The sequence below is a fragment of the Scleropages formosus genome, chromosome 4, assembly GCF_900964775.1.
Source record: "Scleropages formosus chromosome 4, fSclFor1.1, whole genome shotgun sequence".
NCBI classification, from domain to species: domain Eukaryota; kingdom Metazoa; phylum Chordata; class Actinopteri; order Osteoglossiformes; family Osteoglossidae; genus Scleropages; species Scleropages formosus.
This window is the reverse complement of record NC_041809.1, coordinates 35,528,492-35,552,645: the sequence shown is the minus strand read 5'-3', so window position 1 is coordinate 35,552,645 and position 24,154 is coordinate 35,528,492. Positions and strand designations below refer to the sequence as shown.

At 42.4% G+C, this 24,154-nt stretch overlaps 2 protein-coding genes across 5 annotated transcripts; both read left to right on the top strand.

Annotated features, from left to right (window-relative positions):
- Nucleotides 1-44: 44 nt before the first annotated feature.
- Nucleotides 45-6,826, top strand: LOC108934088 (putative monooxygenase p33MONOX). 2 transcript variants are annotated; one of them, XM_018751598.2, is made up of 9 exons: nucleotides 45-205; nucleotides 1,353-1,470; nucleotides 1,588-1,691; nucleotides 3,285-3,472; nucleotides 3,927-4,044; nucleotides 4,261-4,385; nucleotides 4,763-4,860; nucleotides 5,468-5,628; nucleotides 5,823-6,826. In XM_018751598.2, exons 3-9 carry the CDS (start codon nucleotides 1,664-1,666, stop codon nucleotides 6,029-6,031), a joined length of 927 nt encoding a protein of 308 aa, XP_018607114.1. In that variant the 5' UTR covers nucleotides 45-205; nucleotides 1,353-1,470; nucleotides 1,588-1,663; the 3' UTR covers nucleotides 6,032-6,826. The 2 variants fall into 2 exon arrangements, with proteins under 2 accessions (XP_018607114.1, XP_018607113.1); XM_018751597.2 differs by having other exon boundaries at nucleotides 5,468-5,649.
- Nucleotides 6,827-7,775: 949 nt separating this feature from the next.
- Nucleotides 7,776-24,123, top strand: LOC108934371 (mitogen-activated protein kinase 9-like). Of its 3 annotated transcripts, XM_018752074.2 has the most exons (14): nucleotides 7,776-8,027; nucleotides 14,461-14,550; nucleotides 14,904-14,960; nucleotides 15,842-15,985; nucleotides 16,122-16,251; nucleotides 16,395-16,453; nucleotides 17,018-17,156; nucleotides 17,267-17,432; nucleotides 17,732-17,803; nucleotides 17,898-18,080; nucleotides 18,177-18,301; nucleotides 19,194-19,257; nucleotides 19,350-19,418; nucleotides 19,656-24,123. In XM_018752074.2, exons 4-14 carry the CDS (start codon nucleotides 15,870-15,872, stop codon nucleotides 19,799-19,801), a joined length of 1,269 nt encoding a protein of 422 aa, XP_018607590.1. In that variant the 5' UTR covers nucleotides 7,776-8,027; nucleotides 14,461-14,550; nucleotides 14,904-14,960; nucleotides 15,842-15,869; the 3' UTR covers nucleotides 19,802-24,123. The 3 variants fall into 3 exon arrangements, with proteins under 3 accessions (XP_018607590.1, XP_018607589.1, XP_018607591.1); XM_018752073.2 differs by lacking the exon at nucleotides 14,461-14,550; XM_018752075.1 differs by lacking the exons at nucleotides 14,461-14,550; nucleotides 19,194-19,257; nucleotides 19,350-19,418; nucleotides 19,656-24,123 and having other exon boundaries at nucleotides 17,898-18,013; nucleotides 18,177-18,295.
- The last annotated feature ends 31 nt before the right edge of the window (nucleotides 24,124-24,154 follow it).

Genomic DNA, 24,154 nt, shown 5'->3' with positions numbered 1-24,154 from the left:
TACGCGAGAAACTGCGATACCGCTATTGGCCCCGCCTCCCAATCGGCAGTGCTTTTGAAACGGGAAGTCATGGAGAAAGATGGCCGTTGTTTTTCTTTCGCGAACAATAACGGTCCTGGTGTTCGGTTACGACATGTTTTAGTGCCGACAATACGTTGTTAACTAGCTAATGCAGAAGAGGAAGCGGGTGAGCTCATTCTATCAAGTGAGTCAAAGCTTTTATTGATGTTTTAATTAATTTAGAGTGTCGGTAGCTGTTACGTAGACTTTGCTGGTCTCCGCTAGGCGGCTAGGAAGTAGTACCGCTAGCTCCTCCTAAGGCTCCTGTGTTAGCATGCATTGTGAGATTAACACGCGGGTCCAAGTTCTAATGTAAAGTCTGTAAATGGCACTATTTCAGTAGTGTTCCCCTAATGCCGTGGTCGGTAACCCTGAGGAGCTCTCTGCTATGTCGTCGTGGCGGTCCGGTTAGCCCTGTGTGTGTGTCGAATGCGTTCGGGGCCCGCGTTACCCGTCCGTCGTAGCCGGTAACCCGCTGTGCGCGGGGTTGTGTTTCATACTCTGTGTCTGAACGCTGAAGTCACTTGGATAGAAATCAGTTAACAAAACATGAGTGTTTAGTGACGGCAGTATGTCAATAGCGTGTGTAATGCGTATATTTTATATATATAAACTGGGGACAGTTTAAATTTTATCTTTGAGTACATGATGATATTGATAAACAAAACATGAGGAAAAAAAATCAGGGTAACATACTGTGATCATACTGTCTCAAAATCATGGTTGCTACCACTGATATGTTTTTTGGTTCCCTTCCCCTGTACTAAACTTACTTCCCTGGAAGTGAAAACTTCCTTGTCTTTCACATTTCTGCTGAGTTCACTCCCCCCCCCCCCTTCACTTTTAAGGCAGTCCCCAATTTACATTGTTTTACAAAACAAATACATATATAGTCATTTAGCTGCTGCTTTTCTGCAGAGTGACTTACAATAATGTGAAGCTACTTGCGGTAATTTGCCCGTTTACACAGCTGTTTAATTTTACTGGTGTAATTTAGGGTAAGTGCTTTGTTCACTATAACTAGATGTGGGATTCAGATGTGCAGCCCTTGGGTCCAAGGGCAGCAGCTCTAACCACTACACTACCAGCTGCCCAAGTAATTGTTTGAAATGGTATATTGCATAACTGTATGTTTTAAATACCTTGTGAGCCAAAGTTTAATAATCCAAACCATATTTGTCAGATGACTTTTTTTTTTTTTTTTTTTTTTTTTTGAGGAAATAAATACAAAGCCTCATGTGGGTTTCATATGAACTGAATCTGGTTTATCCTGTTTTTGTGCCATCTTACAGGTCTTACAGCTGCTTTCCCCTGGTTTGAACTTCATGCAGAATGCTTAGCCGGTGTCAGCGAGCTCCAGCATCCATGAATCCTTCTAATAACATCAACCTGTGGTGCTGAAATACATCAGTAAGGACAATATTATATAGCTTGACAATTTTCTGTCAAATTTGCAATGTTATGATTAAGGGAGCCTGTGACTCACTTTGGTTATATTTTCTTCTGTTTTCTGCAACGTCTTCACAGGCAAAATTACATCTCATTGGGGTGATACATTATATTCCTTATAGCCTACTGTAGATTGAACTGCTTATCGAGGAAAATGGTTTCCAGACCGGGTGAGATTCCAGGTAAGAAAGGCTGTTGAACCTCCCAGGTGCAGATATACATTTTGTATCAAATCTTTTCTGCATGTTTCTAGTCATTTGCTCATTTCTTTTCTTGAAAGGTATGCAAATGTACAGATTTTTCATGGGAAATGCTTTGTGTTCTCATCACCTAGTTTGTTTTTCTTGTTGACTAGCTAACAAATGCCTGCACCTTGTTTTTATGTATTGTCAGCATATAATGATCTGCTTTTGACAACTAGAAAAAAGAAAACTTCTTAATATGCATTAAGTATGAAGATCCAAAAATTTTATGACTGTTGCGGGGGGGGGGGGGGGTTCTAAGCTACGGATTGATTTCTAAAGGTAAACCCCCAGATGAACAGGGGGGGCATCTCGACCAGGTGTACCAAAGATCAACAACTGTTGTTGACAGAGTACTGAAACTAAACATGGAGTTTGTTTGCTGACAAGTTATGCAAGAGCATACAATATTTGAAGATCTGCCAGTCTGGGAAGAAATGCAGTAAAAGAAGCCAAACCCAGAAATGCCACCACATGTTTGGAACCTCCAGCCCCAAGTAGAGTAGAGTAATAACAGTAGCAGGTTGAGTGACCAGGAGCCAGCGAGGAGAAATGATGACTGCAGTTTGCAGAATGTTGAGATAAGTGGCAGTACAGATGATCATGGCATTCAGCATTACTGCTCACAAATCTGGCACAGAGAAAAAAGGGAGTGTGCTCCTTATGATATGATCTGAAAGCCAGTCAAAATCTGTAAGAGACTGAAGCAACTAAGAAACAGTTTCTGTTCTGAAGAGACTACATAACATCCTTAGAGACTCATGATTCTACTTGGGGTACGGTGGTGCAGAGGATGCCAAAAGTTCAAAGGAGCTAGAAGTCTTCATAGAGTTTTTTTTGGGTTAATTATACATTGCTTGGCAACATACCTCTCTGTCTCATAGCCTGAGACTGGGCTCAGTGCAGTGAGGTAGCAATAGTTAGGGTATTGTTGTAATAAAGTCAACAGAATCAAGACCTCTAGGATGAAATAGAGTGGAGGACACAAAGGATGTGGAGGGTGTAGTATGCAGATGAGCAGGTGGAATCATACTTGTGACATAGTAATCTCATGTGGATGATGACTCATGGATGAGTCAGTCTTAATGGCTTCCAATCAGCACACTACCATGAGACCCTTAGCAAAGATGAGGAAGCTGATCCAGGACTGACCTGAGTTGGAGGATGCACTAAAGATGGCTGGAGTTCTGCCAAAGAGAACTCTGAAGAGATGCAATTGTAGAATAAACTGTAAGAATTGATGATTGGTGGCATGCAGAGCCTCCTGGCATCAAGTTAATAACCCAAGCAGTCAACCTGTTAAATTTGAGGCAAAAATTAAACAAAAGGCAATTAGAAAGACACAAGGCTGATCAGGACTTGGATCAACCCTGGCCAGGGTGTCTAACCAAGGGTGTTGATATTGAAAGAGCCTCACAAGGAGCATGTCATAGTATATATTTTAGAGCAGGAGGCTGACACAGTTTAAACATTTTAGGCTGTTTAATAGATTTTAATAGATTCTACATCTGTGACGTCTGTGTCTGTCCCCAGCTCTTGAATCGGGCACTCCTGAAGGCCTACTAAGTGGGATGTCCCTACCCCTTGGAATGACCCGCCGTGCCCTCAGCTATGATGATGCCCTCGAGGCCCCCATGTCACCCCCTCCATCTGATATCAATGTCAACATCCTGTGGAAGAGGCCCGTCATTCCAGAACGGAAGTTCCAACGCTTGGCTGAGGTGTGACCCACAGTTTGTGATCCTTGTATTCCAGTATCAGCGTAGTTAGTTTTTCTCCCCCCCCCCCCCACCCCCCCTTCCCTGGACGAGTGTGGGTAAGAAAAATGGCCATGGTTGCCCTTTCTCCTCTGAAGAGTTACCTTTATTTTTTATGAATGGTCCTGATTTCAGTTTTACTCAAATTTCTCATTTTTATCTGTAAGACAGACAAAAATATCTCAATATTTGAAAGTTCAGCCAGGTGATAATCTGGTACACAGTTGACAAAAATACCAAGACTACACAATGGAAAAATTCATAAAAATTAAAGAAAGTGTGTAGTTTTTTTTTTTTTTTTCCCCCCCTCTTCTCTCCCCCTTTCTCTCTCTTTGCCCTCATTTAATTGGTTATCTCAAGGCTGCCCCTGTGATAGTCATGGTGGCCCATGTTTTGCACGTATGTGATCTGCGTTTAGGAAGATGAATCTGGAGGCTACCTCACCCATGCCGCTTCCACTGATGCTGCTGCTGCTACAGAGCCTCGCGTCGTCAAGGCCAAAGCTTCATCCATCATCATGAACTCTCTAATGACCAGTACGCATCACACTGGGTGTTTTGTAATTTTTATTTTAGCTTGTAAAGAACCAGTGTGTGACAGAAGTAACTAGCAGTATGTTTAACACAGTAGATTAATGTGTGTAAGGCAGTTGCTCCTCTATCATCTTGCTGAAAGATGAGACCAAGTGGAAAAACCACTTGGTTAATTCAGTGTTGTAATTCTTCTCTCCATATTCGTGCTGCTTGCCCCAGAGCAAACCCAGGAGAGTATGCAGAGGTTTGAGAAGCAGGCTGGGCTCACAGATGCAGGATACACCCCCCACAAGGGACTGGCAGCTGAAGAGGCCCGTTACCACCGGATGGCAGAAAGTCTAAACGTGAGTGTGTGTGCGCAGCTTCTGACTTTAGGAATTCCCAGTCCTGGTCAGCATCAGTGTGTGAAGGTTGTAAATGTTTCCCGGTGTGGTTTGTAAACTGTCTCACGAGGGGAAAGTGCCTGCATGATGCTGTGAGATGTCATACTTCTTCGCCTGTGACTCCTAGAAGGAAAATGTTTACTTTTGAATGATTGCCTTTGGCTTTCCCTTTATCTATGCACTAACTCGTAGTAATTTTCTGAACTATTATATAAAAATATTGTTTGCAGAATGTTATATTACTTGTACAAAGATGAATACTGGTACCAAGCCTAATCTCTGCTTAGTAATTTTTATTTTTTTTAAACTACACTGCAGAGATTGTTCTGTGTTTACAGAAGCTGAAGATTCAGGAGCCAAAGGATGATAAGCAAACTTCCTCAGCACAGTCAACCCCAAATACTACCCCCCAGTCGTCCCCCAAACAGAAGCGCAGGTATGAAGTGGACAGCTTATATTACCGAACTACAACAGCTCATCTACCCCACCGGAGTAAATGAGATGAGCCACACTTATGGCATATGTGAATTTATCCTCCTAATTCAATATTTAACTGCAAAGAAATCTGAATATACGCATCTCAAACATTTCTGCAGGTTCAGAAGAAAACAGGAAATTCACACTTTTGACAGTTCTTCCGAATTAGATTTTAACTGTTATTGATTTGATATAGGCATTAGTGGACATAATCACTAGGACCATTGTTTGGAAATTTTTTTTTTTTTTTTTTTTTTTTTTAAAATAGCAGTTTTTACTCAGTAAATTTTACTTAGCTGCATTATAAGCTCTTCACATGCAGGTCGTTAAAATGATTATCGGGCAAATTCACACCTGCCTTTTTTTTTTTTTTTTTAAATCTTATTTGTAAAATTCTTACTACTAGAACATTTCTGTTCTAAATTTTAAATATAGGGATTTTCCTAGAAATCCATGACATTCTCCCACTTATTGTTTTTGCCTTCTCAAAATTTCAGTAGTATGGAAGTTTTAAAGGAATGATGTTTATGTATCAGTGTTGACATTTGTTATGGTCTCTATGGCAGGGGTTGGTTCAGCCAAGGCTCCACTGCCTCTATCACTAGTTCTGAGTTTGGCAGTGCCAACACCAGCGTAGATTTGAGTGGAATTGAAAGCGGAGGTGCTGTTGAACGCTGGAGTGTATTTGGACCCCGGCCTGTCGTTCAGAAGTCCACCACCGACCCAGGTACGGACTCCTCAACCACAGGTAAATGCGATTGTCAAGAAGTTGCAAAATGGGGAGGGAGAGGTGTAGTATTCAGCCTAACTTTGGGTTAAAATATTTTGCAGAGCTGTTGCTGAGGTTGTGTAGAAACTGCTTCTTGAATGTTCTGAGTTATGCCCACATTCCTTTAGCTGCTGTCTCCGTTGTCAATGCAGGAGGTTTTGCACTGCAGTCTTACCGAGGTGCCCAGAAACCCACACCCATGGAAGTGATGAAGGCTCAAGCCACCCGCATGGCTGAAGACCCCACCAACCTCAAAGCCCCAAAGATGGAGATCCCCAGTATGGAGAGCAAGAGACCGGCATCCCGCTCTCACAAGCTCAAGCCCAGAGATATGAATGTTCTCACTCCTTCTGGCTTCTGAATCCACCCCCAATCTCCATTTGCCTTTCAGAGTTTACTTTCCTTGTAGCTGAGTCCTGCTTTCAAATTAGAGATCTGAAGCATTTCCTGTGTTATCCCTCTACAAATACTACATCCATGCTTCAATGCACCCAAGAATACAAATAAAAGTGAAAGTGTGACTCCTCTTATATTTCAATGTTACCATCAGTTGAGTGTAGTTTAAGTGTACGTGGTATATGTTGCCCTATCTTCCGCATTGGGTTTCCCCCCCTTTTTTTTTTTTTTTTTAAATGAACATCTGTCTTTGTGCCTTTTGTGATGGTGAGACTCAAAACTATTCTGGTGCAAATAAATGTCCAGGTCTGTACTAAAATGTGACCCAGCCAAAGGAGTTTATTCCATTTAATTCATGTTCAATGTTATGGTTACAGTAGTGTTAGTTGTCTTGGCAACATTATAAATCAGTAGTAGGACAGTATTTGTTTAGTATCAGTGTATCACATGTCCTTTAGTAAATTCTGATTTCCTGATACGCATTTATTCTTTAAACAAGCAGCTATGATGATAAAATGTTAACTATGACTTACTGTTCATTGAAATGAATGGTAGCGTACTATATCAGGTTGTATGCATTCCTCTATGATATGATTTGTACCATTTTAAGTGGATTCTAACTGCTGTTTTGCATTTAAGATTATATATTTAGAAAAAAGGCATTGAATTTTACTTGATTCTGGTTTAATCAACTTTTCCTGTAACAAGTTAAGTGTATTTGTTTTGGAATATGTTATAAAATGAAGTGTACATATGCACATCTTCAGTGTTTGAGTGGTATTTTTACTAAATTCGGTACACGCAGCGCACACAATCTGAAATCGCTTGTCCCGAGTGGGGTTGTGGCGAGCCGTACCCGGCAACACAGGGCGCAAGGCTGGAGGGAGGACACACCCAGAACGGGATGCCAGTCCATCACAAGGGACCCCAAGCAGGACTCAAAACCCCAGACCCGCCAGAAAGCAGGACCCCCAAATGCAGTAATTGTTTCTAAATTACGTATGCAATTTCTTTCATAAATAAGTTTATTACTGCAAGTCTGTATAAATATTCTCCTTTTGCTGAGGCATAAAGATACACTGTATTGACCCTTTAAAATGCCTCAATTCTCTATACATTTTAATGCAGTAAAAAAGATTGCGGTTTAGCTCATGTTTACTTTAGTTTATCACGGTCTCAGTGTTCCATCTATCCTTACAATTTGTGAAGCAGTGTATGCTGTATATCAAATGCTTTGCTTAAGGATAAAACTGCTGTGTTCCCGGAATTTGCATCTGCGGCCCATGGAGCGGCAAGTCCATACCGCTGCATGTTTTCTCAGTCCCTGAAGCCCTTTGTACATCTATGTTAAAAATACATTAAAATTAAATGTTTGTTAAATTAAATATTGAAGATTGCCTTATTTGCCAAAGGAGTTTTATCGCAGTTGCTAAGGCTGTGAGTGTGGTAAAGGGTGTAACGCAAGAACCGAGAAAAAAAAAGTTAATTTTCTGTTTTGGAAAAAAAACACAGAAACAATAAAGGTAATTCAATAAGTGCCAAATAATGAACCTGCAGACCAACACGTCACGCTCTATAACTTTCTCCTTGCGCTCGTCGCACGTTGCCTACGCGATGACGTCATTCTGCATAACTTTCTCCTCCTCCTCCCCCTTCCGATTCTCGCTCGCGACGCCACGGCTGCGCGGTGACGTCACCCACGCCTGCTGACTGCCGTATCGCTGGTGTCCGACCAGCCCGAACCTCCGCCCCTAATCATGCCATTGACACAAGTTTGGAGTGTAACTCGGTGGAATTCCTGCTCCGGTTAGGCGCTCACACCGTGTCTATGTGTCCGGACGGATAAGTCACGGTGTGTTTAATGTCGAACCGGTGAGCATTGGCCCTTGTGCGGACCTCGGCGCGCTTGTCCCGGAGTGTTTCTCGCCGGAGCAACGAAGCCGAAGGGGAGAAGAAGGAAGGTAGGTGTCGCGCGAGCGTCCTCGTCCCGCTGCGCTTCGCTTCGCTTCGCTTCTCTTCTCTTCTCTTCGGGAGAGGCGGGCGAAATAAGAGCGGGCGATCGGCGTAATGAGCGCGAACACACACACAGTCTGAGTCTCAGTGAATCGACAGCGGGAGGGGGGACGAGCGCAAGGAAATGCACGCAAGTCAAATGTACAAGTTCAGTGTGGACTTTGCAAGAGAGGAGCGTGTGTGTGTGGCCTTGGTTGGCTTGGCTTTTTCGGCAGCGCCTTTGCATTGGCGCGCGCGCCCGCCCTGTGTGTGTGTGTGTGTGTGTGTGTGTGTCTGTGTGTGTCTGTGTGTGTTTTCGTTTGCCGGCCGTCCGGCGCTCCAGACACAGTGACAGCTCGCCATGTGAAAAGTGACTGGTAACATCTTTTGTTCGGTTTGCTCTCTCTGCCCCCACAGCTTCGCCCTGCTGTCGAGTTTCTGTGAGGAGAGAAAAAAAAGGGTCGAAAACGGGCGCCGGAGCGGAAAGTGAGCACGCGCAGCTGCACGGGCTAAAACCTCTTCTCCCCCCCCTTCTAATTTTAATTTTTAAATAATTTTGCTGAGGTTAAAGTGCCGTAGGAAGCGCAGGTGGCAGAAAGAGCAGTTTTTTTTTTTTTTTTTTTTTTTTTCTCCTACCCTGTGAGGAGTTCCTCTGTGAAGATGAACACTGGGCGTGTCTCTGCTCATTAACTCTTTCATCACCTGACCCTAACCTTCCCTTAACCCTACCCTTAACTCTATCTGAACCCTAACCATGAACTGTTTGATCACCTGACCCTAGATGCTAACCCTTAACCCTATCGGAACCCTAACCATGAACTGTTTGATCACCTGACATTACCCTAACCCTAAATATTAAGTTTGATTCCCTAACATTAACTTGACCCTAATCCTCCCCACTGTGCGACAGCTCATCTTCCTCATGATTTTGAAGCACTTTCTAAACCGTCCTTGAGCGGAAGCTGCCTTGTACCCAAAGGTCGTAGGTTCAAATCCCACCTCTAGCTGTAGTAGCCTTGAGCAAAGTACTTACCCTAAGTTGCTCTGGTAAAATTACCCAGCTGTATAAATGGGTACATAGCTAAGTAGCTTAACATTGTCAGTTAGTACAAGTCACGTTGGAGAAGATTGTCAGGTAAATGAATTAATGTGTTTGTTTTGCAAAATATAAGGTATATTGGGAGACTTACTTAAAAGAAAAAAGTTACTCATTTAAACTCTTGAGAAATGTAAAAACAGAATAGTTTCTTAGTTTAACTTCAAAGTGGTATTAACCATGACAGTTAAATTAATAAATGTAAAAGTACCAATGTACCACTTAGGTAAAGAGGTGTGTGGAGGGTGCCCTGTGCAGCAGTGTGTAGCGCTGGTGTCTGTTTCGTTTGCATGCGCTCCCCTTGTTGGCATAGGTTTTCTCCCGGTGCTCCAACAACGCGTTGTGGGTGGATTGGCCTCTCCGAAATTACTTGTCGTGTGTAAATGTCTTGGTGAAGGAGTGTGCGTGAGACGGTCCTGCGATGAACTGGGGCATCATCACATTTATTTATTTATTTAGGAGGCACTTTTCTCCAAAGCAACTTCCGATGAACTCGGTGTAGTGTCGTCATCCCACACACCTTATTCACCCCAGTGACTTACACTGCTAGATAGACTATTTACGATGGGTCACTCATCCATACATCAGTGGAACACACACACACACTCTCTCTCAGTCGCAAGCACATGCAAGTGCCACACATCCTGAGTGGGGATCGAACCCACATCCTCTCGCACCACCCAGGTGCTGTGGGACAGCAGCGCTACTCGCTGTGCAACCGTGCTGCCCGTCTAGGGAATACCCTGTGTAGCGCTCTGTACTTTTCCGGGCTACACCTGGTGCGCTTTGACCCTGCACAGGTTGAGCAGTTTGTAAAAGTGAGGAGGAGAAGATTAAAAAGAGGTTGTCAGTCGGGGGGGGGGGAGTACTTGTAAAAGCTGTAGCCTTGTGGAGCTCTTAGAAACTTCATGAATGTTAATTTAACGTTTAGCTGTCGGCATCACTGCTGACATTTTGCATTCAGACTCGTTGGATAATGATATGTGCATAATATTCATTTGCATTGTGATGTCTTCTGATATCCTGCTCTGCGGAATGTGAGTGTTCTTCTCAAACCTCTGGCCTCTTCTGCTTATAGGTTGTTTGGGTGTGAAACTTTTTTTTTTTTCTTATTTTATAACAAGAAGTTCCCTGGTGAACCACCTGAAATGAAAATGCAGGCCACTTATGGTTGACTGATCTCATTTGAATAGCGTCTGCTTTCTTCTAAAATCTTTTATCCTGAATGGAGAGCAATATTTATTTTTTTTTTTTTAAATTTACATTTATTAATTTAGCAGATGGGTTTTCTCCAAAGCAACACACATCTCAGAGACATACAATTTGTGCATTACATTAGGAGAAAGACATAGTTGCAGACATGGGATTGTTAAGTAAACCTAGTTTTTTGTTTTAGTGTTCGATCTCTAATAATATTCTGTTCAGAGCTTTCCTGCTCCATAGCGAAATTGTTTGGTTCGCAGCGACGGTGTCAACAGGCTTGTTTGCGTAAAAATGAATACACATATTAATATGGCAGCAAAAAGCAATGAATTTCAGGGCATCTGCTAATCCCCCCCCCCCCCCCTCCAAGGGAGGATATCAAGGTGAGGAGTAAGAAGCTGAGAAGATGGAAAACAGAGTGAAGAATGAGACAGATATTGCACTTTTTTGATATATATTTACATATATAAAGAGGTGTGGAAGAGGGAAATGTTATGAAAATGTAGGCTTACAGTAGATGGTGTAAAGAAAGCAAAAGATATGTTTATTAATAGTTTCCTGGTACCCTGCCAAGCAGTAATTTATGAAAAAAGTATGTCTGCGCTCAGCGGTGGCTGGATCTCGTACGTCGATTTGTGTCGTGTTACAGAGGAATAGGCCGTCATGTTACATTTTCCTTAGGAATATGTCATTTCCCAGTGATCTTTCTTCATTTTTATTTCATCTGCAGTTATTTCAAGGTTAGTGTGAATTAGAGCAGTGGCTCTCTGAATGTGGTCAGTCAACCACCAGTGGTCTTCATCTTTATTTCCGGTGGTTCACTAGGGAGTTTGATTATAAAAAAAAAAAAAAAAAAGCAGGGAAATTACACCTATCACCTGGTTATAGGTAAAGTTTTAGTCTGCAAGGAAAATATAAATTAAACCATGCGCTTTCTTTAATGGGGGCTTGCCACTCGGTATGCAATTCTTGTTTTTAGAATCAACAGATATAGTGTATTTATTTGGTATGTTTACTTTGGGGAAATTGCCAGCATTATCCCTTTGTTTAAATTAGTTATTTTAAGAGACAGCAGGTAGCGTAGTGATTAGAGGTACTGCCTTTGGAGCCAATGGTTGCAGGTTCACTCCCCACCTTTGGCTGTAGTACCCTTGAGCAATGTACTTCCCCTAAAATTGCCCCAGTAAGATTACCCAGCTGTGTAACTGGGTAAATAATTGTAACCCTAACACTGTAAGTCATTTTGGAGAAAAGTGTCAGCTAAATGAAAAGATGGAAATTTTTAATGTTCTTCTGACTTCTCTTTTTGGGGACAGCAGGACTGATTCCTTTCTGCTGCATTCGCTATATTATCATTTGACTGCTTCCTCTTGAATTCAGTGTGTGTAAGAGGGCATGTATCTGAGCACTGCTGTGGTGCCCAAACTGAGGGACCGGTTAGTCCATGGCTTTACATTTACATTGTTTACATTTTATTTAGCATACGCTTTTCTCCAAATCGACTTTCAATCAACTCTATGTAGTGTTATCAGCCCACACACCTTATTTACCGCGGTGACTTAGTGCTAGATACACTACTTGCACTCGGTCACTCATCCATACATCAGTGGAACACACACACTCTCTGTGTCACTCACACACTATGGGGGAACCTGAACAGCATGTCTTTGGACTGTGGGGGGAAACCAGAGCACCTGGGGGGGAGCCGCACAGGCATGGGGAGACTATTGCGCTAACACGGCATTCTGCTTTTCATTTTACCTGCTTATTATGATGCTACATTTTAACCATGTATCTGTGCTGTTACTTTCACATTTATTCATTTATCTGACACTTTTCTCCAGATTGACTCACAATGTTAAGATACCTTCCATTATTTACCCATTTATACAGCTGGGTAATGTTACTGGTGCAATTTAGGGTGAGTACCTTGCTCAAGGCTACTACAGCTGGAGGTGGGATTCGAACCTGTGACCTTTTAGTCCAAAGGCGGCAGCTCTAACCAGTACAGTTGGAATTGAACTAAGTTGAAACATACCTGGTTGTGTTCTTTCCTAACTCCTAAAGTATGAAGTCAGATGGCAAGAAAGAGAAAAATTCATTTCTTACTGTTACAGTAAGACTCTGTGCACCTCCTTGTCCAGGCCATGGTGACATCCTGTCTGGGCTTCCTGCTACTGCCATCAAACCTGTGTGTGAGTGACAGAGAGAGTGTGTGTGTTCCACTGATGTATGGATGAGTGACCGAGTGCAAGTAGTGTATCTAGCAGTGTAAGTCACCACGGTGAATAAGGTGTGTGGGCTGATAACACCATAGAGTTCGTTGCAAGTCGCTTTAGAGAAAAGCATCTGCTAAATGAATAAATGTAATAGTAAACCTCTACAGCTGATACAGAATACTGCTGACCGAGTTGTTTGACTTGCAGAAGCGTTCCCATGTATCTCCTCTACTCATTTCCCTGCATTAGCTTTCTATAGCTGCCCGGATCAAATTTAAGACCTTGGTTATGGCCTACAAATGCATCAATGGAACTGCTCCCAGATATTTATAAGACTTGATCAACCGCTACACCCCAACCAAACTGCTACCCTCTTCCACTTCCACAACTTAGTGGTCCCATGCACGAAAGGTAAAGCGTGGAGGTTCTCGGTTCTGGCTTCGTTGTTGTGGAACAACCTCCCCCTCTCACTCAGAACTGCTGAATCTCTGTATACATTTAAAAAGGGTCTGAAAACTCACGTCTTCCAGACTCACTTCACTCATGATCTCTCAAGTTCATGTAAGGTGTAAATGTTCATGCACCATAACTTTAAGATGATGCCGAATAAACCTGTACACAGCTACTCCTGTAATGTAACACAAATGTTTGTGTATCTCAAGAACTACTAGGTATGTGATTAGGAATCGTTGATATTCTGGTGAAGTTTCATACAGCTGCTTGTATGATGAACATTGGTTCATATGGTGAAAGAAACAAACTGAACTTAAGAATCACACGTCTTCAAATGTAATGAACACATAGTATTTTCAATGAGATGTTCATCTTTTTGGAAAAAAGCATCTGCTAAATGAATAAATGTAAACAGTTCAGTACTCATGTTGCAAACATTCAAGTTACACCTTTTTGGAGATGAGAACATTTTGTCTTCACTTGGCCATTGACAAAGCACCACCGGTGCCTGCCCATGCAGCCTTTGGCGGTAAAAGTGTTTACCGTTGTCTGGTATTCCTGAGTGTTGGTGGTGAACAACATGATTAGTTTATCTCATAAATGTGCAACACAGGTCAACAGTTTGTGTTGAATAGGCATTTATCTAAATTGTTCTTATTTTGTTTTTTTTGTTTTTTTTTTTAAATTGCTTGTAATTTTACTATAACCAAAAGTGAATGCAAATATTAAAATTTTTTTTAATACTGCCATACATGGGATTTACACAACCTGCTCAGTGAATAAAGGTACTTGTATCAGGGATTACTGACTGTTTTGGAGACACTTGCTCTGCAGATTACTAGCAGACAGCTGTGCTGAAGTATTTAGTAATCGCCTGTCATTGAACAAAATAATTATTCAGATTAAACGACGAGGATTTCAAGCCATAACATGGTCTCATATTTTCGCTTTAGATGCCAAATGCTCCTGTAGTTGCAGCTTTGGGTTTGGCGTATTTGAAACGAGGAAATCGGTGTTTGTAATTGCACCAAGTCAACCAGAGTAATACTTACTTATGTTACCTGCAGTTATTTAAATTACCGTGTTACAATCTATGTGTAATGAGGCAAATGATCAAATGGTTTTTCTTTTCCCTTTTTTACGTAGATGAAGCCGATGAACTACTAGTAATATTCTCCAAGTGGACGATCAGTGGCAGGAAGAAATGAGTTTAAATAGTTGTGAAGTTATGGGCATGAAGTTAAATGTGCAAATAAAGGTATGAGTAAGGATTATGATCAGCAGAGTAAACAAAAATTCTTGAGTGGATCTCTTTATAGGCAGGATGTTGTAGATGTGGGAAGTTATTTGTTTTGCAATGACCTGGGGCAAATAATATGCGTGTCTGAGCAGAACGTTCCTCCAGCCCTGCTTCTTGTATTGTTTGTACAGATATTTTTATCCGGGAGAGAGTGTGAGAGGCTAAGCTGGCATGTAACTAGACAAGCAAGGGGACGCTGGCTTGCCGAGTGCGGCGAAAAGGTCAGAATTGTTGGGTTGTATGGGTTGCATGCGCTCTGAAGCTTCCAGGTGACGGCGCGAAACGAAACACCTGACTTCCTGTTTGAGTCTCTGCTCATGACCGCTGGGTTTGACCCATTTAAGGACATTCTGCGTCCGTTTTTGAGTTTCGTGCAGTCCTGTGTATCGCGTGTTCATTAGCTGTTCGTTCTCCCGATGTTAAATGTAATGGTTACACGTTGGTTCGTGCCTTAACAAAATTTACCATACCTTTTAGATGTCCATCCTCATGGGATGTACTTAAAAATTAAGAAATGTTAGTAAAATTTGAAGAATAATTATGTATTTATTGTCATGGGTGTCCCCCCTCGCAGGTCTGGGGTTCGAGTCCTCCTTGGGGTACCTTGCGGCAGACTGGCCTCCTGTCTGAGGTATGATCCCCTCCCCCTTCAGCCTTGCGCCTTGTGTTGCCGCGACCCCGCAAGCAGCCCTAGACTGTGTGTGTTTTTGTTTTTGAAAACTGGCCATCATATGAATGAAGGAAAGAAGCTCATTTTGGTTGCTCATATGGCATATATGTGCATGCAGACTTAAAGTAACCCGACGTATAAATAAATGGTAGAAGAAACGTGCCTATCTGAACAGGGACACTGTTATTACCAAATAGTTACAATGTTAATAGCTGTAAATTAATTGAAGTTTTTTTTTTTTTTTTTAAATCTAGAATGCACAGGTGGTAGCCAAGTGACTCTTGAGGGTTGTTCCCCCCCCTCCCCTCTCTGCTTTGTCTTTCGATTAGGAGCTTTTAGTTCCTTTGCTGTATGTCTGGCTAGCCCACTTACAGCTTAAATAATTACATGGTTACTGTAGTAATTTAATGCTTAGCCAACTGTTGGAATTTCATTATGCCTCTAATCCTATGTTCACCGCTCTGTTGCTGTGTGAGAAGAGCTCTATAAAAATGAACTGAATAAATAAGAAAAATAAGTTAACACGGCAAACATTCACCAACAAGGAGAGAGGAATGGATTGTAGTGAGATGAGTGAAGTGTAGTGGTGCAGGGTGTGGTGGGACACGGCAGCTCGGTGCCACTCGGTCATTAAGAGGTCACCCCCGGCAGCGTGAGGACTCATTGTAGAGCCTGATGACTGATGGTAGAAATGATCTCCGGCAATTCATTCAAAGTGTATTGTTCTAAGTATCCTTCTACTACTTCAGTTCTCCACACTACTGCAGTCCCCAAGGGACTGAAGCCATTGAAAGAGCAGAAAAGAATGATTCCTTGTTAGCTGTGATTTATTTCTGCTGCAGGTTTGATCACATCTGAGGTGGGGGAGCCATGAGTGAGGAGGACGGGAACTTCTACAGTGTCCAGGTGGGAGACTCCACCTTCACGGTGCTGAAGCGGTACCAGCAGCTCAGGGCCATCGGGTCGGGGGCGCAGGGCATTGTCTGGTATGTGTCGTCTACCTGCTGTGAGCTGCTAATATAACTCTTTTATTGTCTCAGTAATGATGGCGTCGTAAGTGCCACAAGTCAAAGTGTGGCAACGGTACTGAGAGTTTCCCGCTCTGACTTCTTTCTCGGACAGCTCTGCTCTGGATGCTGTTCTTGGGATTCCCGTGGCAGTGAAGAAGTTGAGCCGACCTTTCCAAAACCAGACCCATGCCAAGAGGGCCTACAGGGAACTAGTGCTGCTCAAGTGTGTCAACCACAAAAATGTTCGTCCCCATCAAATATTGAGTAGTATTCATTCAATCGTCATTGTGACAGCAGTTTCTCTAAGCACTTAAGGTTTCAGACAACATGTGTAGGCAGCATTAGAATGTATTATGTGGTAATACTCTGTTGTGACCCTGTGCAGATTATCAGGTTGCTCAATGTCTTCACGCCACAGAAGTCGTTGGAGGAGTTCCAGGATTTGTAAGTGATTCATCTGTCCCTTTTTAAAACCTTCATGTTTTTAATGTTTGTCCACAAAATAAGAAATGGCACATTGCGTTACCGGACATTGATGTGTGATGTGACAGGCAGTGTAGCCTCTAAATGTCCTGCCAGATTGTCTGAAAACAAAGTTCAACAACAGATATCCTGGTTAAGTATGACCTGTGATACACTGTGCTGTTTAACAGTTTCCAGTTAATTTGGTGAATTTGTGGTAAATATGTGCGAAATTCTAGCTAAGTTCACTGTTTCTGAATTCTTACGTTCATCTTGCAGCAAAGGACTCCACATCTCAGTAGGTATTGGCTTACATGCAAGTCATAGTTGAACTGACACCAAAAGGACAATTCTCACTTTGCCATGGGCCTGTTTTTCTCATTCATTTGCACTTATCCTATTTAGCGTCAGTCTTGTCAAATACTTAATGCTTGACATTGCCTGCAGTGAGGAGTGTATTCTTCTTTGTACAGTGGCTGAGATTTATGGCTTCTGTGTTTGCCTCATGGACAGGGTGATATTTAAGACTATGCTGTGTTTCAAAAGGTATCTGGTGATGGAGCTGATGGATGCCAGCCTGTGCCAGGTGATCCACATGGACCTGGACCACGAGAGGATGTCCTACCTGCTGTACCAGATCCTGTGCGGCATCCGACACTTGCACTCTGCGGGCATCATCCACAGGGTGAGCAGTGTGTGGCTGTTCCAGGCCAGGGGCGTGAGTAACAGGGTGAGTCCCACTAAAGTGGGACAAGTGTGGATGTGCCTGGCATTATATGTATATGTTTCCTGCAGGACCTCAAGCCCAGTAACATTGTGGTGAAGTCAGACTGCACTTTGAAGATCTTGGACTTTGGTCTGGCCAGAACAGCCTGCACAAACTTCATGATGACCCCTTATGTGGTGACCAGATACTACAGGGCACCAGAGGTCATCCTTGGAATGAAGTACAAAGAAAATGGTAAAGAAATCTGGATTTCAGAGGAGACATCTTCTCATATTGTGTACTGGTGTGACGTGTCTTTATCTCAAGTAAACGTGATCTCGAACTGAACATTTATTGGGGTTTTATACATGAAACTAATTATGCTTCATTTAAAAAAAAAAAAAAAATTGTTTGAAAGCCACAAAATTCACTTCTTTTTTGTAGGTCATTTGAATGGGAGAAAAATGCAACTCTGTGCTTTATTTATTTATTTCCTCCTCATGAAAAACAATGCTGTGTGGAAATCCTTGGTCCCTGCTGTGTTTTCTTGTTAGTGGACATCTGGTCTGTGGGGTGCATCATGGGAGAAATGGTGAAAGGCAGCGTCATTTTCCAGGGGACAGATCGTATCCTTCTCCAAATCCCCCCCCCCTTCTTCTGTCAGTTTGAAAAAGCAGTGCTTGCAGCTTTGTGTGCTTTCCTGAACCCTCCTGACCTCAGATATCGACCAGTGGAATAAGGTCATTGAGATTCTTGGCACGCCCTCCCTGGAGTTCATGAGCCGCTTGATGGAGACAGTGAGGAACTATGTGATGAACAAGCCTCAGTACCCAGGAGTGAGCTTCACAGAACTCTTCCCTGACTGGGCTTTCCCCTCAGACTCTGAGCATGACAAGCTGAAGAGTAGGACCTTTATCATACCTCTGCCCGCATTGCTTCAGTTCAGAGTGGCTTTGATGCTCTCAACCTGGCTGTGTTTGTGTTCCGTCCTCCTTGCAGCTAACCAAGCTCGAGACCTGTTGTCCAAGATGCTGGTGATTGACCCAGAGAGGCGAATTTCTGTGCAGGAAGCCTTGAATCACCCTTACATCCATGTGTGGTATGACCCGGCGGAGGCAGATGCGGTTAGTGGCTGTTTTTAATTACAGTATGTTGGGTGCAAAGTTGGGTTTATCTGGTCCAGGCAGATCCTGCAGAAGTCTTGCCATATCAGCGTTTCTGCTTTGTTGTGCATCCTTTGAGTCCAGTTTAGTCGGACGCTCTATCGTCCAAGGCCAGTTTCTTTTATACCAACTCGGGAAGGTTTTACGTTTTCAAGGAAGGTAAATTATTTACTTGATTTTGCAGATGGTTTTCTCCGAAGTGACTTTCACTGAACACTCTGTAGTGTTATCAGCCCACACCATACTCGCCAAGGTGACTTACGCTGCTAGATACACTACTTACAATGGGTCACTCATCCATGTACCAGAGAAACACACTTTCTTTGTCACTTGCACACACACTATGGGTGATGTTAGTCACCAGTCTACCTGAACCACATGTCATTGGGCTGTGGGAGGAAACTGGAGTACCCTGTGGAAACCCCACACAGACACAGAGAGAACATGTAAATGCCATGCAGACTTAGCGGGGATAAAACTCACTATTCTAGCCATTTTAGAATCTGGGGACAGCTGGAAGAGTAGTGCTTAGAGCTGCTGACTCTGGAAGGTCACAGGTTTGAACCCCTCCTTCAGATGTAGTACCCTTGAGCAAGGTGTACCATCTCAAATTGCTCCAGTAATATTACTCAGCTGTATAAATGGGTAAATAATCGCAAGTAGCTTTTAAGATTGTAAGTTCTTTGGAGAAAAGCATCAACTAGGTGGATAAATGTAAGCGTAGAATCTGTACGTAATGTCTCTTGGTCTGTGTGCTACAGGGGAGCCGTTCCAGAAAGGACACTGAAAATAAATGAACTGAACATGTTCCCAGTTTGGGTTCAAACTTTTATTTTACTTTTCTGTTTTCCAGCCTCCACCACAGATTCCGGACAAACAGCTGGAGGAACGAGAACACAGTATTGAACAGTGGAAAGGTACTTTTCCATGTTCTGTTCACTCAGGACATTTCAGTTCGAAAAGTCTTCCTCTGTTGACAACAAAGATGCGTTCCTCCATTATACTGCAGAATTAATCTATAAAGAGGTGATGGACTGGCAAGAGAGGAGCAAGAATGGAGTAGTTAAGGATGAAGCAGGTGAGTTGTTTGTATCACCCTGCTATTTGTCTACAGTCGCTTAAAATTTTGCTCTTTTATACAGCGGCATGTATTATTGGATCAACACACTCTAAGAACATGGCTGAAACATTTAATAGGAGCTCTTTTGGGCCTTGAACTTTCAGCCTTTGTTACAAGTCCTTAACTGCAGCGCTGCACACAACCCCATGTGGGGGAGGATCGCTCTCTTGCTAAAGACTGTGTCGCCCTCTGTAGACTCGGCAGTGAACAGCAGTGCCACAGCCTCCCAGTCCTCTTCGATCAACGACATCTCATCCATGTCCACGGAGCAGACCCTGGCCTCAGACACGGATAGCGGCAGCGTCGATGTCCTCCCGGGGGTGCTGGAGGAGTGCCAATGAATGCAGAGGGAAATAGCAAAAACGCACCCCCCAAACCTCGCTCTTCCTTTGCCCTCGGCCCCATCTGTTTGCACTCCCCTGCTCCCCTTCACAAGCTGAACACCACATAGCATGCTTTATGCTTTTATCTGAGGATGGGGGAATCACGTCAAAGTCAGATTCCTGTGCGCACACTTTTATTTTCTCTTGTGTGACACAGGGCTTTAGAGCAAACTGACTGGACTGTAGCAACGTGAAAGTGAATTGAATTTGGTACAAAAAAAGAAAAAATGTAGACAGCTTCATATTTTAATAAGCATATTTTATATAATTTTAACTTGAAGGTGGCAGAATTGTCTCATTGTTCCCACCACGATAGAGGGTTTCTGCGAATCCCCTTTTACAGTGCAGGTTTTACATGGAGGTTCTCGCTCTGCACTGTATGAGACGGATCGGTTTGCTGCTTTTATACTTAAGACCCTTTCATGTCGGATGTCACTAATGCTGGGAATTTACTGTGTGATTTTCTAAATCATAATTCTGCAAGACCTGTCATACATTGTCGTTTTTGCTCACGCCAGTGTGTCATAGGTTTGAATCTGGGGATGGGAACCGTCAGCTGTCATGGTCTGTTTTGCGGGGCAGTTGCAGCAGAGACGTAACTACAAGTTGTGCCTAAAATGTGCTGGATTATGCACTAGATTATTCAAATGTGCTACATTTTATGCACTAAAAAGCATAAAAAGACTTAAAACTTGGCATTTGTATGTATTACTGATCAGTAAACCTGGGTGACATGGTCTGTCAGAGCTTTGGAGGGCATAGAAAGGAAGAAGTCGGTAAACGTCAGCATTAATGGTGAGTCTCAATACCACACTTTCTGTGTGTTTCACATTTCCGTGTGTAATTGTACGTAGCTAGTTTTATTGCGTGGGTGAGACTGAAAGTTTTCTATTGACCAAAGTTTGAACGTTCTGAGCACATCACTGTTTTTGTGCCGATCGATACAGATCAGAGGGAAACGCTTCATGTCACCCATCATGCTGTTGGGTCTGAATGGAGATCATGATGCTGTGTGGGAGATGAACACGGGCAGTTGTCAGCATTTGTGTGATCTTTGCTGCTGCAAGTATACCACATTTGGAAAAATAGCATTAGGTTCACACATCTCAATCATAATACAAAAAAAAAAAACAAATCGCACAATATATTCACCCAGCTTTAGTATCAGGTAGTTAAATATTATCTGTGCGTTTTAATAATCATACTTGGCCCAAACAGTTGTGTAGTATTTCGTCTGTTGTTTGTTAATGAAGCCAAAGTAAGAAAGCAAATATATAGGGATATTCTGGTGGTGTGTTCAGCAGAGAATTTTTCTTATTTTTTTAAAATTTGCATTGTTTGGTCGTTATCAGTTTCAGTACTGTATCATACCTCAGTAATAATTGTACAGTAACTAATGCCTGATCTACATGAGTATCTGGGATGTGATCTGATGGAATGCAAAGGCCAAACATTAAATGTAAGCCTCCTGTAAGCATTGGTGGGGGAAAAAAATGGTCTTTTGCATGTTTTTGATAGCAAAATAGAATGTGTCCTTTGTAAGAAAACTAAAGGTATCAAACAGTGGCAATTTTTTTTCTCTCTCCCTTCTCTCTCCTGGAAAACCTTAATACTCCCTGTGCATCATAGATGTGACTCTTATATATGTTTATGTTAGTGCTGTTCCACCTTGCACTATGACTAGTGGGTCCTCCAGCCTGGGTGGGTTATTTATCTGTACAGTGTAATGTATGGAGTATGGAAAATGGAACTCCTGTTAGACTTCTAAAAGTGTAATGCAACCTTAAGCAAATGCAATGTGCATTACTTGCAAATTAAATAGTACTGCTAATAATTATTTATATATCAAAATCCCAAAGGATTCAACCAAAAAGAGAAAATTAGACTGTTACTTGTACTAATAATGTTGACGATGACTAACAGTTTCCTCCAGTTCTAGTCTTCACGCAATGAGCTTGATTATAAATTTATTTTGTCTGTGATGGACAATTGTGTAATTGGACAGTTTTGCACAGTTAAATACATATTCCAATTTCCCTCAGACATAGTATTGGAAAAAGTATTTTCTATGTAGGATGAAACGGATCAAAGGTACGCTACAAAGCACATATATTGTATTCTGATGCAAATTGAATTATTTAGAGGTGAGGTTTTGTGTGTTTAAACGGAGTTGCCTTTCAGCATCAAAAAGTACTGACTGAGCACGTATTAAGATGTGTTCATGGGCCTGAGAAAAGTATTATGCTATTGGATACAGTGTGTCTTGTAGATAAGTTTCTTGTTTCACCTATTCCTATGTAGGTCGAATATAGGTGACTATAGGTGAATACGGTCAGTTTAAAAGGTTGTCCTGAATACATTTAAATACTAGATTAATGCCGTTTATAGCTCTTTGAGAATGGTCATCTAAAGATCCAACTGCTAGCTAGAATATAAACTCAACTGTATCCAACTGCATGGGTTGTCTGTGTGAATTTAGAGTCTCACGGGGTGACACTTGTGGCCTTCTCTTTGTCCCTCTTAGAGAGCCTTCCATGTATCGGCAGTCACAGGACAATTTTCAAACAGTTTGGTTACAGTTTACACTAAGTAACAAAAAGAGTCCTGTCCGTCTTTACAGGTCAGGGACACACAGACATACCCATCTCATTCTGACCAACCTACACGTCAAACCCAAAAACGTGATGTTCAGATCCAAACTTCCTCGGTTCTTCTACTTTGGGTGTCAACTCATCGGTTTGATTTTTCTCAGTCTTGCCCCTCCTGTCCTCAGACAGGGCACATAAGCAAAGGCAGGATAAAGCTTTGCAGGGAATTGTGGGTGTTGGATTGGAGATGCTGGCCTGTGTGGTGCAGAAGGAGATGGCTGCGGAGACGATGCCTTGTGTTGGCTACAAGGATTGACATCTTTGCATTAGAACATTTTGATCCTTTTCTTTATTATGAAATAATGTGTAAATAGAGATTTTTATTTTTCAAATATTCATTGTCCTTTTCAGTTTTTGTACTGTTGATTTCTGATATCATCTGTCTTGGGTTTTTTTTTTTGTTGTTTTTATTTTGTGGCATCATGAAAGTCTTTATAACTGGAGATGCTTGCAGTCATACAGAGCGCTGTCTGGATTCCACACTCCAAGGTGTAAATTCCCCAAAGTCGAATTTACAGAAACACTGAGGGACAGAAATGTGCTCCAAGACACATGACTACATGGATGTCTTGTCCTCTGCCGTTTGATGAGCAGCGAGATGTGTGGAGTGACAGGTAATGGGTGGAGCTTTTTTATTCTCATCTTCATCCATCTTGCTTTAGTCCATTCTGTAGAAGTCCTCTATGCTGCGGCATAGGGCTTCAAATAAGTGAAGTTGCGTAGCCATACATGTTGCTTAAAGAAAATACTTTTTTTTTTCCTTTTATTATTAAATCTCTGGACTTCATGGCACCATGTTGCCTTCATACATTTCCCCTCGAATGGGATTCATCACAATGTAACGAACACTTGAACAAAAAATTAACTCTAAAATTGTTTTACGATTGTACTGAAAGGTGTGTCCGTCTCTACATGTTTTGGTCCATCTGTTACCTTTCCGTTGCTCATTCCCCAACTGACCCCAGTGGATTCTACTACCGCGTACTGTAGCTGCAAAAGTGTAACTGACTACCGTTGGCCCATAATTGTCTTTCTCTTGAAATGCTTGATCATGTTTTGTTTACCTGTCTTACTTGTAATTTCTGGTTTGTTTAATCTTATATTACACTTTGTTTCTGGCTGTATTGACTCTTTTCCATTGTCCAAAAGTTGCAAAAAACGCTCCAAAGGAAATGGGCCCTTTTGAACCCTGGATCCACAGCAGTTCCTCACTTCCTCAAGGACTCTTCTCCCGCCCCCCCCTATCCTGCTGGCTTGTAGTACAGGATGAACAAAGTATGTGCTGTCTGTGGGAACCAAACGGTTTCTGGCTGCTGAGGGAATCATTCATTGCCCTGTCATCCTTGGGTCATAGATCGGACAAGGGTCACCCTAAAGCGATCGTGGGTTTGAAGTGATGAAATTCAGAGGACAGCCTCTGGTGAGCTGAGGTTAAAAGTGGTTATATGTCCATCGTTGTAGGTTGCGTCCCTGTTGCTCGTGTGTGTGTTTCTTTGTGTGCTGTGCCGCCGTCTCGGCTTCAGCCTGCTGGACGGTTCAGGGATGTGACACCTGTTTTTTGCCCCTCCTAGCGGCCTCCCTGGCTTGCAGAATTGTTATGCAAGAACAAAAAGTGATAATCATTTAGAGGCAAATGTGCTCAATAAATGTTCAAACAAATTTG

Bases quoted from the DNA above. Each gene is read 5' to 3' on its own strand.
- LOC108934371 (XM_018752073.2), top strand. From the start codon at position 15,870: ATGAGTGAGGAGGACGGGAACTTCTACAGTGTCCAGGTGGGAGACTCC. The intron at 16,454-17,017 runs GTAAGTGATTCA...GTGTTTCAAAAG, and splicing joins TTGGAGGAGTTCCAGGATTT to GTATCTGGTGATGGAGCTGA. The intron at 17,433-17,731 runs GTAAAGAAATCT...TTTTCTTGTTAG, and splicing joins AATGAAGTACAAAGAAAATG to TGGACATCTGGTCTGTGGGG.
- LOC108934088 (XM_018751597.2), top strand. From the start codon at position 1,664: ATGGTTTCCAGACCGGGTGAGATTCCAG. The intron at 4,386-4,762 runs GTGAGTGTGTGT...CTGTGTTTACAG, and splicing joins GGATGGCAGAAAGTCTAAAC to AAGCTGAAGATTCAGGAGCC. The intron at 4,861-5,467 runs GTATGAAGTGGA...TCTCTATGGCAG, and splicing joins TCCCCCAAACAGAAGCGCAG to GGGTTGGTTCAGCCAAGGCT.